Source organism: Lates calcarifer, linkage group LG5 (assembly GCF_001640805.2).
Source record: "Lates calcarifer isolate ASB-BC8 linkage group LG5, TLL_Latcal_v3, whole genome shotgun sequence".
In the NCBI taxonomy this organism is placed as follows: Eukaryota; Metazoa; Chordata; class Actinopteri; family Centropomidae; genus Lates; species Lates calcarifer.
In genome coordinates this window covers 13573761-13588870 of record NC_066837.1, presented here as the reverse complement: position 1 = coordinate 13588870, position 15110 = coordinate 13573761, and the positions used below count along the sequence as shown (strand labels likewise).

Below are 15110 nucleotides of genomic sequence, written 5' to 3'. Positions count from 1 at the left end.
TTAATTAGTATTCACTTGGTAACCAACCCGACAAAGTTGTTGGAAATGAGCCATGTGTTCAACCCCTCCGTCATCCTGTCTATAATGAATGCATCTGTCAAGTCATCTCTCTGGGCCGTATTTTGACTGATGGCTGATTCTAGGATTCCCTATAGCACAACTGCCTCGCATATTTTTCCTATCTCTCTTTTTCTCTCCCTCTCTTTCTGCTTTGGGATGTTGAAATCATTTCCATTTCTGCCATTAGTTCGTTGATTAGTACAGCTGTTTTTAATTGTTGAGGGTTATCATGTTAAGGAGGAACAGCTGCCACAAATCTTGTCAGCTGTAACTCTTTGTTTAGAGTAACAATTCAAGATTATCTGTGAATCCTTTTAATCTTTTTATGCAAAATGTTTCGAGGCTCTACATTAAAGTTTCATTAGCCAAATTATTGCAAATTCCCTGTTATCTCAGGCACTGAAAAATACACTGCCATTTTTAGAGGCATTGCATGTTAATAACAAAACTAATAAATTTGGATATACAAATTAAAGTTGTGTTTTTAGATATCATGACTTTGACTTTCATAACTTTGAGTGCACGTCAAGAAACAGTAAACACAAAACACTGAAAAACTGCTTTTGTTACTATATTTATAATAAGAATGGTTCATGTGACTACTTGTATGTGGATGGAGTTACTCATAAACGGCTGTTCAGCTCATTGTTTTGGTTTTATGACCCGCACCTTTACTGTTATGGTTCATTCTCACTGCTCAGTGTTGATTGCAGGTGCAGCAGGCAGCTGCTTAGGTACATACATCGAGTATACTACCTGTCAACACCAGGCGGGCAGCTGTTGTCAGTCAAAAACATCTGTGTACGCTACTTCATTGGCACCAAACAGCAGAAAGACAAAAGTTAGCAATTACCAGGAACATGAATCCAACTGAATGCTAATTTTGCTCTGTGTAAATAGGCAACTGTCTGCTGACAAATTCATCATACTAATTTTATAAGATGATAGTACAGTGTATCAGTGTTGTTTTTACAGCTTATTTCTGCAGCCAAAGTGGCCAAAATATCTCTTGATGCATGTTAAAACATAACTAAATCTAATTACAAATGTAGCCATACACACAAATCACATTATACTACAAAATTATTTAAAACAGTACCTTGCTTGCTGAATCCAGCTGCATCAGCACAGACTTAGCTTGTTCACACAAACCTACTGTCAGACAGAATGTTTGTATGGGAATATTCTGCAAAACCTCTATATAAATAACAACCTCTAAAACCTCTAAAAAAAATAATACTTATATTATTTAGCTGTTAATGGTTAGCAGGTAGTGGTAGTTTTTCTTAACTCAGGATGTGTGCCATGGTAGAGAGACACTTTCCTAAAGGCTTACAGTCACCTGGCAAGAATGAAGCAGCCCTGAAGGTTGAGAAGAGTGTCAGGTTGTCTTACTGATATATCACTACCCTGTGAAAGCTCTGCTACCCCTAATACTGTCTAACTGTCTGATAATCCCTGACTTTTGTCCTGTGGTAAGCATGACTACCAGGCCTCCGACCTGCCACCACAAATGCTGATTTGGTTTGTTCATTTACTTTTATGTCACTACATATGACAACAGGCAACTCACTGAGTACTGTTTATATTATAAAAACAGGTATAAGTCGCACTGTAGGTGACTGCTAGTCATTGGCATTGGCGATCATTACTCAAAACAAACAAACAAACAAAAAAAAAAAACTGCAGAAGATGCAGGCAATCAGCAGTCAGTGTGTCATGAGCCGTATCTGCCAATGTCAGTTCTCCATTGGGAACACAAACACTTGGAAGTAAAAGCAAACCTTTTCCTTGTTTCTAAAACTGGATTACTGTGGCAAGTGATTGATTTTGGAGGACATATTAAATGAAGGCCCTGGGATGAGGTATCTAATGTGTTTGTCCTCAGACTGTTGATGATCAGTCAGTCCCTCTCTCCCCTTTTCATCTCTCCACTCTCCTCTCACTAATCATCTTCCCATGCTCCCTGTTAGATATCATATATAAGAGCTGTTACTTAATTTTTGATTTGCTCAGGCTGTTCCCCCTCAGCCATGACTCCAGCCGTTTATGTGCTGTGATTGCTCTTGACATTTTAATAAGAAACTTTCCTGTGCTGACCCCAAGGTACCCACCACCATGTGTTCTGAATCACAAGCGAAACATAACAGGAACCGAAGTGCAACTGTAAACATTCAGAAATCCACCACAGTCTTCTCTTTCAAATTCAGATTTCCACCCTTTGCATGTGTTAAGACTCCACTGAATTGTAAACAAGTCAAGTCGGCAGAGTTTGTCTCTGGGTGCATGTGTGTGCACACAGTAATTCTGTCTGTATTTTTGCAATCCTTTGAACATAAACTAATGTCTTTGTTTTTGAGTCATACACTGATCACAGCGCAGATTTCCAAGACTTTCCCTTATGCATCTGTTTTTGTGACAGAGCAGGTGTGTAAACCCACAAAATGCAAACATTTCACCCATTAAAAAGCAAAAATTAATGCGAATCACATCTTTGAAGATCACACAGCCCTCCCACTTATCAGTGAGCAACACAGATATTCATCTGTCAAGTTTTGTTAAGCATATGCATCATCTTAATTATTTCAGAGGGCTTCTTGTTAGCCACTTCAGTATCAGGTGGGATTTGCTGCCTATTAATTTTTTGCTATTTCTCTTCTCTAGAAGGCAAGAGTAAAGAGATGTACAGGAGAAGAGATGTGATGGAGTAAGGGGGGAGGCATACTTACAGTTTGTCTCAAATGATGAAAATTCTAGAAAAGCCACTAATAACATTTTGACAAAATGATTTTCCTCTTATGTTTTCCATCTTTGTGCAGAAGCCTGAAGATAGTATACACAAAATAAAAAGGTGTGTCTGTTCTTCAATGCTTTTGATTACAGGCATAACCCTGGTGAATGAGGAGACTTAGATGTTTCAAACAATGTATCATTTATCAAAGTTGTGTAAAGACTGAAACCAAAACACCCCTAAAGTAGCACTACCAAGGCCAACGCATCCCATGGCTGGAACAGTGCATCTTTAATGGTTAAATGAAAAGTGCATGGGTCCATTATAGAGCTCAAACACATTCATGTATTTATTTTTTTATTCAGTCACTCAGAGCCCATACCTCCAACTGGCTATTGAGCAGCACAGGAATGTTTAGAGATGACACATTGAACCGGAGTTATTCAAATGCCTCTGGCAATACTGCAAAACATGTAGGGTGCAATGTATCATTGGCTATGTCCCTAGTGATATTCATTGTATGGCACAAGTGTATGGACACATAACAAATTATGCAGGTGACATTACACCCACATTTGATCATCAGATGATCTTATTCCAAAACCACAAGTATAAATATGCTAATATGACTCTCCAATCTTCTGGGGAGGCTTACTTTAAGAATTCTTAGACATAGACATAGACTTAGACTTAGACTTAGACTAGACTTTATTGATCGCTTTGGGATGACTCCCTCAGGGAAATTAAGTTCCAACAGCTTATACAGACAGAACGATAAAAAAATAAAACAATAAACAGTAGACTCTTAATAGGATAAAAAAAAAAAAAAAAAAAAAACATCTGCAGTCACACCTGACTGCAGGAATTTGTCCCCATTCAGCCACAAGATCATTATTGGGGTCGAGCACTGATGTTGAGCCACAAGGGCCTGGATTGCAGTCAGTGTTCCAGTGTTTGATGGGGATGGGTTACCGGTCAGTCAAGGTCTTCCACACTAAACTTGGAAAAATATTGCTTTATGGACTTGCACTATGCACAAACCATCATCACTGACTTTGGAAATAGTAGTTTTCAATTCTAGGTCCATGTGATAGCCTTTTTCCAGACCTTTCAACCACATCTGACAGATTTGTCTTTGTGGATAGAGGCATTGTCATGTTGAAACCAGAAATGGCCTCCCCCAAAACACTGACACAAAGCTGTATGCTTACTATTGTTACTGTATCTGTACCATATTGTTCACTATGTCTATAGTGTACTGAATCGCCTAGCCATGAAAATAGCCCAAATCTGTCCACATACTTTTGACGATATCACATATTCTTCTTTAAATCTTTCTACCTAGCTGTTCAGTATGTCTTTGTGTCTATCATGACAACAGGTTTGACCCACTGCTGTGTGTCATATCTAACATACCTCCTAAGCCTACTCACAGCCAGTCATTATTCCAGTGCTATTCTGAAATGGCCACAAATGAAACTCAAGAAACAATACCAACACCCATAACATTTCTCCAGAAGTCTCACATATTAATATGTAAAACAAAAACCCTTTGCATTCAGAGCTCGACCCATTGTGGCACTGCACGGCTGGGGAGACAAATAGCTGCCCCACTAACTTATAATGAGCGGAGCCTTTGCTATCTATTGGAATTCCAGGTCTATTTCCTTTAAGTGCTAGTGAAATACAGAGGGAGTGTTAGAGGAGAGACGGTGGGGGTGGAGCATAGAGGGAGGTGAGATCTGAAAGATTGAAGATGGATTTCTGTGGGAGCAGTGTGTGGGCATTAGAATGCTGATGGTGCAGGACAGACTGCAACTTGGGAAATCACTCGTCTGTATCATTTCTCCACTCAAACCCACCGTCAGAATCAGTTTCACTGTTGGGCATTCATCAGTATCCTGAGACCCAGACCTCTTACACATATCCTATGCATATGTGCCCTTATGTACCATCAAGTAGTGATAACACCTCTGTAGCAACAATAACAACAGGAATCTATCTCCCCTGCAGATTTCTAAAAAAGCAACTTCCACATTCAGATCAGTCCTTTTAGTTCATCTTATTTAAAACTTAACAGCCAGACCAAAAAGAGTCTTGTTGACTACAGGCTTTTTAAAATTGAATTCAAACAAATCCATGTCTGACAAGAAGATAACGTACAAAGTCAAAAGCGCTAGCATAAGACAGTTTCTACAAACAACAGTGCTCAGTGAATGCCATTTTAGCAGAGATCAGGATACACTGAACAGAGTCTGACTCTGTTGCCTTTACTGCATGAGTGATATCTAACAGAACTGAAATGATAGACAGTAAAGAACAGATAGAAACACATTTCTTTTTTCTGCTCTCTACTTCTCTCAGTCATTTCATCTTAATCCTTATCATTTCTGACGTAGGATAAGTCCAACTGTGTGCTTCAGTGAGATAAACAGTAGCCAGCCAATGGGACAAGTGTCCCACTGGCCAACTACTGCATTCTGCTACTGTCTGCTCTTGTCTCCTGTTTTTCAACAACAATTCAAGTCTATATAACCATGGCTCAAAACTAATATAGGAAAAACACATTACAAAAACTTGCGATATGTCCCACTTAGTATAGTAGTACACTGTATAGTTATATTGTACTGTTTTTTGTTTTTTGTTTTTTTTTTCTGTTAGTGTACTGAACATGGAGATCTGCGTCGCTGCACCGTTTTAATTGTTGCGACAGCTCCTTATAGCTCCCCCTTAGTATAAATGTATGACACCATGATGGGCTGTCCACACGGCAGTTAATTTCCCTCATGTAAAATGCTGCTCAAAAACACCCCACCATTGCACCACATTATTTTATTTACTGCAGCAAGAGCACTGGTTAGCTAATCACAGTAAAGGCCTACAAACAACACAGATCATTTTTTTCCCACCTTTCCCAGAGTGATAGTGGGCTCTGCCACACCTATCTCCTGTGCTGTAACTGCACTAACGCAGTGTGAAGATGGCAATGCAAGATTTTTATCTGTTGTGATTCCCCACTCTTCCCATAAGGTGACAGAAGAGCAAGGTTACACAGTTACACTGGTGCAAATCTGTTGTCTACGGAGGGAAAAAAAAAAGATGCAGTACTCACAATTCATACACAATGCATCTCTTCAAATCAGTGATCCAGGCGTACAGAGTTCTGGATAAAGGAGTGCTTACAGAGAGTGTAGGCTTCAGGTTGTTTACAGCATTTGCAGACCTGTCATGTCCACTAGACTGGCCAAATCTAGTCTCTTTCCAGAGGCGATCGTGATGAATTATGTGGCCTTAGGAAGCCATAATTCACCATTGTTCTCCTTCACTCTGTGGACTGGCTATTAAGTTTGTAATTGCTGCAGGTTATTTAACTGCGACTGACAGACTTACATATGATTTTTTTTTTCTGTTGGTTAGATGAAGTTTCCCTTGTCATTCACAGCTATTAGTCCTCTCTGCCCTCTTTCTTGCTGCTTCCACACTTTTAATTCGGGAATACGGTCACGACATTTGCTTACATCTAATTATAAAAAGATGGCTTGAAAAGTCAAACAAACCTCTGTCATCCATGTTGTTAATTAAACACTTTTCACTTTAATGCCGTCATTTGTATGTGTGGAGAAGTGATAACTAAACCAGACAGAGGAGATTTTTGTTAGAGTTAGCATACCCATTGGGTCGTGTGCATACAGTTTATGCTGCTTTAGTTTGCATAGACCTTAATTGTGTTTGATACTGAATCTTGCGTCGCTCGTGATGTTGATTTGTTAAAGGCATGTTAATAAAATGGCATGAATAAAGTGCTGTGACTGGTATCACCGCTGTTACTAATTTTGTTGTCAACTCTGCAGTAATTGTTGTGTTGCTATTACAATTATCGCACAACACAACAATAATGTTTTAGAGCAGTGTATTAACGTTTAATTAATTGTGTTAATAATAATGTATAGTGTATAGACTTTTAAGAGTGCAGAGAGTGACTAGAAATTATAGAGGGAGGCTTTAAGACGGAGAGTGCCTCAAAAGAAACAAACGGTGATGCTACATGTGTGGGAATCCACTTTTTCCCCTGTGGTGTATTGTTGTCTGTCTTATTACTGGTCTCATGTGAATAACACCCTATTTGTGTAAGATAAAGGACCTGTCTGTTGCGGTTTCTAAACTGTTCCCTCTGGCATCTCATCAGATATCCCAGTGAGTAGCAGGGGTCAGGGTCCATTTACTGTCTTATAAAACAACCAGTCCCCTGCCAGTTTGGTACAAAACGATTCCATAAACAAAGATATAAGTCGCAAAGTCTGCTCCAGTAAAAAGGCCTTATGGGAAAAATGACACCTTACAAGCAATTTGCACTCCTGCCCGTTGAGTTCCCCTCCTCTTTTTCACTTTCCCTCTTGCTTTGTCTCACTTTCTCTGTCCTCTCACCCCATTATGTTACTACATCATATTCATTACAATGCTAAGTGATATGTAATCATTGCCAAATGTAATACAGTGGAGTCATCTGCAGTATTATTAATAATATGACCTCTTCCCCATCTCTCCCCCTCTGTATTCTAGCTGAGAAAGGCAGTGATGGACCACATCTCAGATTCTTTCCTGGAGACCAACGTCCCTCTGCTGGTGCTCATCGAAGCGGCTAAGAGTGGAAACGAGAAGGAGGTCAAGGAGTACGCCCAGGTGTTCCGCGAACATGCCAACAAGCTGGTGGAGGTCAGTCATGAATTATACATGGGGACACACACATATGCCCTCTTATATATGCTTCTGAACCATGTCAGAAATTAAAAGAGTGCAAGTTGTGTGCAAATACATGAGCAGTGCAGGTCAGGTCATCATAATGGTGCCTAAAGATTTCAACCAACACATAGAGTTGCTTTTAATGACTGAACAGAAAGAGAGAAAATATAGTTGCATATATTACAAACTGAGGTACTGACAAAAGTAATATTTAGTCATACTTAATAGCAGTTAGAGAAGCCTCAATAGAACATATTCAGTAGAAATGTAAAAAAATTAAAGTAGATGTGTAATTAACTTGGAAAATTCAAACCCTTTTCACACACACATCCTTTCACTTCAATTCTGCCCTGATCTTGTATGCACATTCTTCCTTTCACTGATTGAATGCTACATAAATAGCTTTTCTCCCATAGAGTGGGAAAATGTTATTCAATTATTTGCAATGTGGTACATCTCGCTTGTAAACTGGCTCTTCTTCTTCGTAACTGTATGTGCAGACATTTGTGGCTGAAATCACATTGCAAACCGCAACTTCAAGCTTCAACCATCATTGACTTTTATTTTGATTTTGGGAATGACATTCTTGGCGTGCATTTAGGCATGCAAAGCTCAGCCATTTTGAGTAATGTCGCTGCTTGCAGCCAGAATTTTTTTTTTCTATTTGTGTTGTGGTGATGAAAATAGCCAACCTTTTGTAAACTGTAATTTAGACCGTCTTGGATAACAGTTGAATCTTTGACTTGCTGATTCAGTTACATACATTTAAGACTAAACTCTGCAAATTTCCACCTGCCCTCCACAGCAACAACCTTCTAAACGTTAACAAAGGGTGATCCAGTGGTCATAGCAACTGGACATGAAGTTTTTGTTAATACTGTTGGTACCCATAGGATATATAATGGAGAGTAGTTATTACTGTATTTACCTTTGTTAGACTACAGTCACTAAGGATGTGTGCACACACACAGGTCCTGCTGGTTTGATTTACAGCAAGTTATGTGGATGCTATGAAATGAGGAGTCAAATTCCCAATTAAAAAACGCTGCTTTTACTCATAAGAATGTAAACAGCCTTTCTGTTAAAATACAGATAAAATCCTGCAGTACAAGTATATCACAGCTCATGCTACTGCCACTACACTTCTTAACATTTAACTACTTCATTTGTGTGTTCCCGTAGTCCTTGTATATACCACAGTGACTAAACACTAGAGCTATGCCTTTCTGTCACTCACTGCAGATATCATGCACAGTCCATCTAACAAATTATAAAGTGGTGATATGGATAAAGGGGTGTTTTCTTACACAAATCATCTCTGAGTCCTTTCTGATACTGTTAATACATTTGGCACATTCTCTTAAACTTTATACCTTGACCATCTCTTGTTTCCATGAGGGTTTTGGATAGAGTTTGTTTCTTGGTCATCGCCTCTTGCAGTGGGGTAGTGAGGAGAAGTCCTGTGATAAATTCCCCTGCCCTTTGGTGGGAGTTGCCTTTTGTTCTCATGGCTCATTCAAAGCAGCCTTTAGAACCTTTTATATGGGCCTCTCTTAACATACTGTCGCTTAAAACAGCACTGCTGCTTCCTTTGACATCAGCTGAGAGAGTGAGTGATTTGTGTGCCCTTTTGGTCTGCCCCAGCTGTTTGCTGATGAGGGCGGATCTGACTGATGCTGCACTCAAAAGCTGTCCTTTGCATCCAACAATATTGAAACTTTGTTTAGCCCAAGGGCATTTAAGGCAAATTCCTTCCATTCTTCTCATGAAGGAAAAACAGGGGAGATGTTGTTCTTTTTTTTTTCTTTTCTTTTTGCCCTTTGAAATTTTTGTTTTTTTGTATATGTAAAGCATATGGCAACAGTGAGGTACACAGCAGTTGTTTATATGCAAAGGAGATAGAGCGTAAGCCCCAGTCTAAGCAGAAAATAGCACACTGGCTTATCGCTGGCTTGTGTGTTTGCAGTGTGCTGGCAGGCATCAAACCGCATACAGGTATTTGTGCGCAATCTTAGACCGAATCATTTCATTTATTTAAATAAAGGGGTGTTATTTGTGTTAAATAGTATTCAGCATTTTGAGGGAAGTGGAATAAAACTACCTGTTTTCACAAAAACTGCACATAGCTGGAATATTGCGTGATCATCTCATGTGGTCATCTGCATATTTTTCTTCACTTCACCTGGTGCATATTCTCAGCTGTGTTCATCACAAAGGCTCCGATTGTGTTTTTGTAGCTTAAACTACAACGATATTACATGCGTGGGAAAGAAATTGAAATAAAAATCTTACACATTCTACTCTCAAGGACAAAGCATGGATTTCCTTGTTTAGACGGATATGAGATATTTATTTTTATTTATATTTATTTTATCTGTTGGGCATGTCAGTGTTTTACCAGGTCAGTCAAACCTGAGACAAAGAATCTTGGGAAGTATAAGGTGTTTGACTTCTACCAAAGCTTTTTCAGCATCAGTCAGGTGCTAGCTAGGTTCATGTTAACACTAACGAACATTCCCTTGGTTCCCTCATGCCTCTCTGAGTCACCTGTTGCATGATGGTTTGCAGTTACTTGTTTGCTGGCAACTTGGCATACTGACCAAACATCAGTTCCATAATAGGGTTTTTGTTCCCAAAACCATCAGAAGCTTCTTAGGGGATGGAAGCAGGTTTCAAATACAGCAAGCATCTTTCACTCTGTCAGAGGTTAAGCCCCAGAGTGCTTGTTGGTCCATGGGTCATAAGTCAATGAGGACTCATTGGAAGAGACGTGTTGCTGTGCCCTTTTGTAAGGCCTGGCTCTGTAGTGTTAAATAGGTCAGTCATACTGTAACTAGCTGAGCAGCACATGCATATTAATGTCAGTTTCATGAGGTGATGAGATGCTTCGTCAGTAAGGTCCTATTACAGACCTCCAGCTGTGATTGTAAAACCACGCTTATAGTTTCATTTTGGCCAAGTGATGGAAATGAGCGATCGGTGTGGCTGGACATGGCCTGAACTCTCATACATGAAGAATTTAATTCTTTTAAATAAACATATTAAAGGAACTTCTAGAATCACTATTACCAGTGAGGTCGGCTCATTAGAGTGTGTTGATGTTTTAATGCTGTAGAGTCACAAAGAAAGCACTGAATTTAATGTTAGCATGTTAAATGCTCTTTTTTTATTATTTTTTTTATTCATGCAAATATGACAGTGCTGTAGAGAGAAAAATGATAATTATTCAGATGAGAATTACACCAGGTGTTATGTTTAACATCAGCATAATTCCTCCGTGCGCCTTAATTTTTGATAACCCCAACACATATAGTATCCACATCCATTCATCGTTCTCTTTAACATCTAAACTATGTTTTTACCTAGTTCCTCTTCCCATATAGTTAAAAGGGTAGATATATCATAATGCATACCCTTCTGTCGGGGTGAGACTGTACATTACTGGTCCTTGCTAGCTAGATAGCTAATAAAAACCCAAGGCAATCCTGTATACTTGGCAATATCATTGTCATAGCTGTCATTATCATTATTAGTGCCATCACAGACACAGTCGTCATAACCACTACCGTCACAATCCTGTAATATATTAGACTAATTAACATCCTGATCAATGTCACTGCAGTCATCTCCCCTGATGTCAGAGAGGAGCCGTCTTAAGCCATTAGCCTGAAGTTTGGACATGATCAACACAGTTGAAAGTGCCCCTTATTGTGCCTGCTTTGCTTCCATTTGATTTTGTTTCATTTGGCTCCACAGTATCCAGATATCTCACATTTCTCCACCATTGTTCTGTGGTCACCTCAGTGCAGAGCTAAGTTCACCCCGAGGGCTATCCTAATCAAATCAAACTCATTACACCATCTTGACCAGCGACAGGAAACCAGTAATTATTAGGCAGGGTATATCATTGGCTTAATGACATGTAATGGCTCTGTGAAATTTAATGCAGTGATCCTCCCATAGTCAGGGAAATTAAATTTTGCATTAGTGTTGGTCATGATTTCTTGTTTAGCTCTGTACTCATACAAATAGTTTCACGTTCCACATTTACATGCATACAGCCTTTCACATGTACAGTTATACACTAACACTCGCACACATTTATTCACATACTTGTCCTACAGCACAATATGGCATTTTGGCAGGCAGAGAAAAGACTCTTGTACTGCTATCCATAATGCCCATAATATACGCCTTCTGACAGTCTTTCTTTGTAATTGTGATATTTTAGCTGAGCTCCACACAGAGGTTGGATATTTCAGCTCTCTTTATTTGGAAAATCTGTAAGAAGTGGATGAGGTATTTTAAAAGTAAACAGCATACAGGCAGAGAAACAGAGAGTTAGTTATTCCTCAGGGTTTGAAAGGTAAAATTGTGGGTATCCATGTATCATTGGTCTATTAACACAAGATTGTACTAATTAATTCCCAAGACTAACTTTAATTAGAAGTACCTAATCCTAACCCATCACCAATACAGGCATTTTTTCCCAGTTTAAAAGGCACTGCAGCAGAAATAACTTCCCTCTCTATAATAAGAGTCCCCTTTGACAGGTGTTTCTGTACGGTAGTTGAAATAAATCCAGTGTTAATTAAAAATATTTCCCATCTCGTTTAAATTATCTCTGTGTGTGTGTGTGTGTGTGTGTGTGTGTGTGTGTGTGTACGTGTACTAATTCACATTTGAAATTAATTGAGACATAATTTTCTAAAGCTTCAGTATTGAGGCCCAAAGTTCCATCTTCCATTTCATAACATCAATATACCCTGTCTTTTTAAAAGCTCCATCTATTTCCCATGTTTTAAAATATAATCAAGATCATATGGCAGAGAATTATCTCAGCAATTATCAATATTTCAAGTCAAGCAGCTCAATTCTGGCATACTGTTAATGGAGATATTATTCTTTTTCCCAGGACAAATGAGGGATCATCTTTTAAAATTGTTTTTGAATTCTTTGCTGCAGCAAAATAACAACTATAAAATTAGACTTTTAATAAAACTTGAAAAAAATCCATTATTGAGGGATTCAGTAGAAAATCTTTTTTAAGATCATGAACTGCTTGTGTTCCAAATATATTCGTGTTGCTGAACCAAATCCTTCAGTATCACATATTATCTTAAACAGAAACTATGATTTAAAACTAGACCAGTCCATACCACTATACAGTCTTCTCATGTAATGGTTTCCTCATCTCTTGTCTTTCCCATTAATTAATTAAAAGGCCTAAAGTTTACAGAATCAGGAATTTAAGCGGAAGAGTCCAGACTGAGAGTGAACTTTTCATCACACCCCATTTAACCATCACCATGTGCTCACAGTGCTGAGGGAGTGGATAAAATCCCTTCGCCATCATAACACAAGTACATGCACACAGATGAGTGATGGTGCTCATATGCTACTGTTCATCAGCTCTGTATAATTCAACATTTGCAAACAGTTGCTTAGAGAGACTGAAGATATTTATGGTCGCCGAGGATTGGTCAGAAGTGGTGTATTTAATTATTGATCAGTTTTGGGAAGGGGCACAGCCACAGTAGAATTAGTACAGTTGAGTTTTCCTCCAAAGGACAACTAAGCTTTCCAAATTATAGTGTGGTTTATGTTTCCCTGTCGTCATCTTTGCCCATGTTTAATCCTGTTGTTAGGCCTGATATTATGTGTCCATGACATGTTGATATGCAGGCTGAGTTGACTTTGGTTGGTGGGTTATGTGTCTGTCTCTTTTTTTGTTCCATTTTTCTTCTATGTGATGCAATGCATGTAATATGCCGGGCAATGAACTAAATTAAAGTCCAAAAGTCTAATTACAATTTCACAACTCAGAGTTATCTTCACCCGTGCTAGAGCTACAGTATACTGATATGTACCCTTCATTACACTCCTTTCCTACCATGCTGCATTTGTCCATCTGTATATATTTGTTATCTAATTCTTTCCCATTTAACACCATTCAGTTTTACGTCCTCATATCTCACTCGTTCATTGATGCTGCAGCTTGAGCTCTCCATTAAATTAGTGCTGCCCACACTGATATGCTCTTGTTAATTCAAACATAAGATGAAGATCCAATCTTTTAAAGTTACCACAGTTCCTTTTTATTGCCACTGCAGTGAGAATCTATACGTGCCAGCGATTCTTGGACATCTAAAGGACGTTACGCTCCATCACTATTCTAATGTCAGAATGAGGTTTTCTTCTGACCTTGACTCCTGTTGGATCCCTCCTCTTGAACAGCTGTGCTGTTATGAAGGACACGTCTTTATCACCTTTATCTCAAACAGGACTGTATCCCTGCAGTGCTTTTTTCTAAATAAGAGCAGAATTGTTTGATAGGTAGACAAGTCTTTATTGTATTTGTGCAATATGCTCCACCTGATCGGGTTTCTTGGCTCTCGTTATTGCTCTTTGCGAGCTATATTGTGCATTTTCTTTGTATTGTGGTGTTTTGATTATTTATATTAATTTTTTGTGAATCTCTTTCTACCATATTTTTTTTTTACCATCCTTTCTCAAAATTTACTTGCTTTTCTTGATACCTCAAATCTTCATTTGTAATGAATGTTTTTGTTTGTTTGTTCTTTGACACACTGAAATAATTAGTAATAATGTAATAATTGTAATTAGTTAATGATTATTTAATAATTACTAACAAGTGTAGTATCTCCTATCGATAGCAATACAGAATATTCTGTCTGTGGTTATGGAGCTTCCTCCCTGCGTAGTTGGGCTGTTCACTTTACCTTCATCAGTTCATTAGCTTTTCTTACTTTGGATTTACAGCAGTGACCTTACTTTGGACATGAGCAGAGTCAAGGGGAAAGACATACCTTCAGTGATTATGCATAATCAATACAGCGTTGAATGTAACCAATACTGGATTGGCCTTCAGGGCTCAGCGACATGAGACAGACTGCAGCAGTAAATATTATTCTGTGGGGCACTGCATTAAGCACTTTACTGGACAGTTAACTGGAAAGTGGATGGATCACTGTTGGAAAAGATCTGTTTATGATGACCTGAACCTTTAGGCCAACATTAATCCTTTCGTTTCATACAAAGATATTAGCCTCAGAAGAAATCTGCCTTTGGAGGAGGTAGCCACAAAAGTGCATAGAAAGATCACTCCCCACCTAATCCTTAGGTATCCCCCTTGTGGAGTTATTTTTAGGTGAGCTTATAACTAAAAAAAGAACACATCTGAGTGAGTTCAGATCTGTGAACCTTGCCTTCATAAAACATTCAATCCCCTGATTCTATCCACTTTCATATTTGTTTTGTTTATTTAACCCCTTGACCGTATTAAATGGAATGGAGTACAGCCATTGGTACATAATACAAACCAATAGGTGGAGTGGTTCAAACCAGGATCTTTTCTCACTTAACGTTTTTAACATTATGTTAGTATTCTATTAATAAAAGTGTTTTGACTCACTATTAAATGACGCTACAGTAATAATCAATAATAATCAACTTGAGTGAAAATGCATCCATCCAGATTCAGTGATTTTTAAATAAAGTTGCAGTTATTTAGAATGAACCACTATTCATTCTGTGAACAGCATGTCCCTTAGACAAC

General features: G+C 38.6%; 1 protein-coding gene across 1 annotated transcript in view; it reads left to right on the top strand.

Annotated features, from left to right (window-relative positions):
- The window catches only part of ctnna2 (catenin (cadherin-associated protein), alpha 2), a 296082-nt gene that overhangs the window by 219092 nt on the left and 61880 nt on the right, over positions 1-15110 (top strand). Inside the window, exon 9 of the mRNA XM_018695805.2 lies at positions 7352-7504. Coding sequence (XP_018551321.1) covers positions 7352-7504 — 153 coding nt within the window. The remainder of the gene's footprint in view (positions 1-7351; positions 7505-15110) is intronic.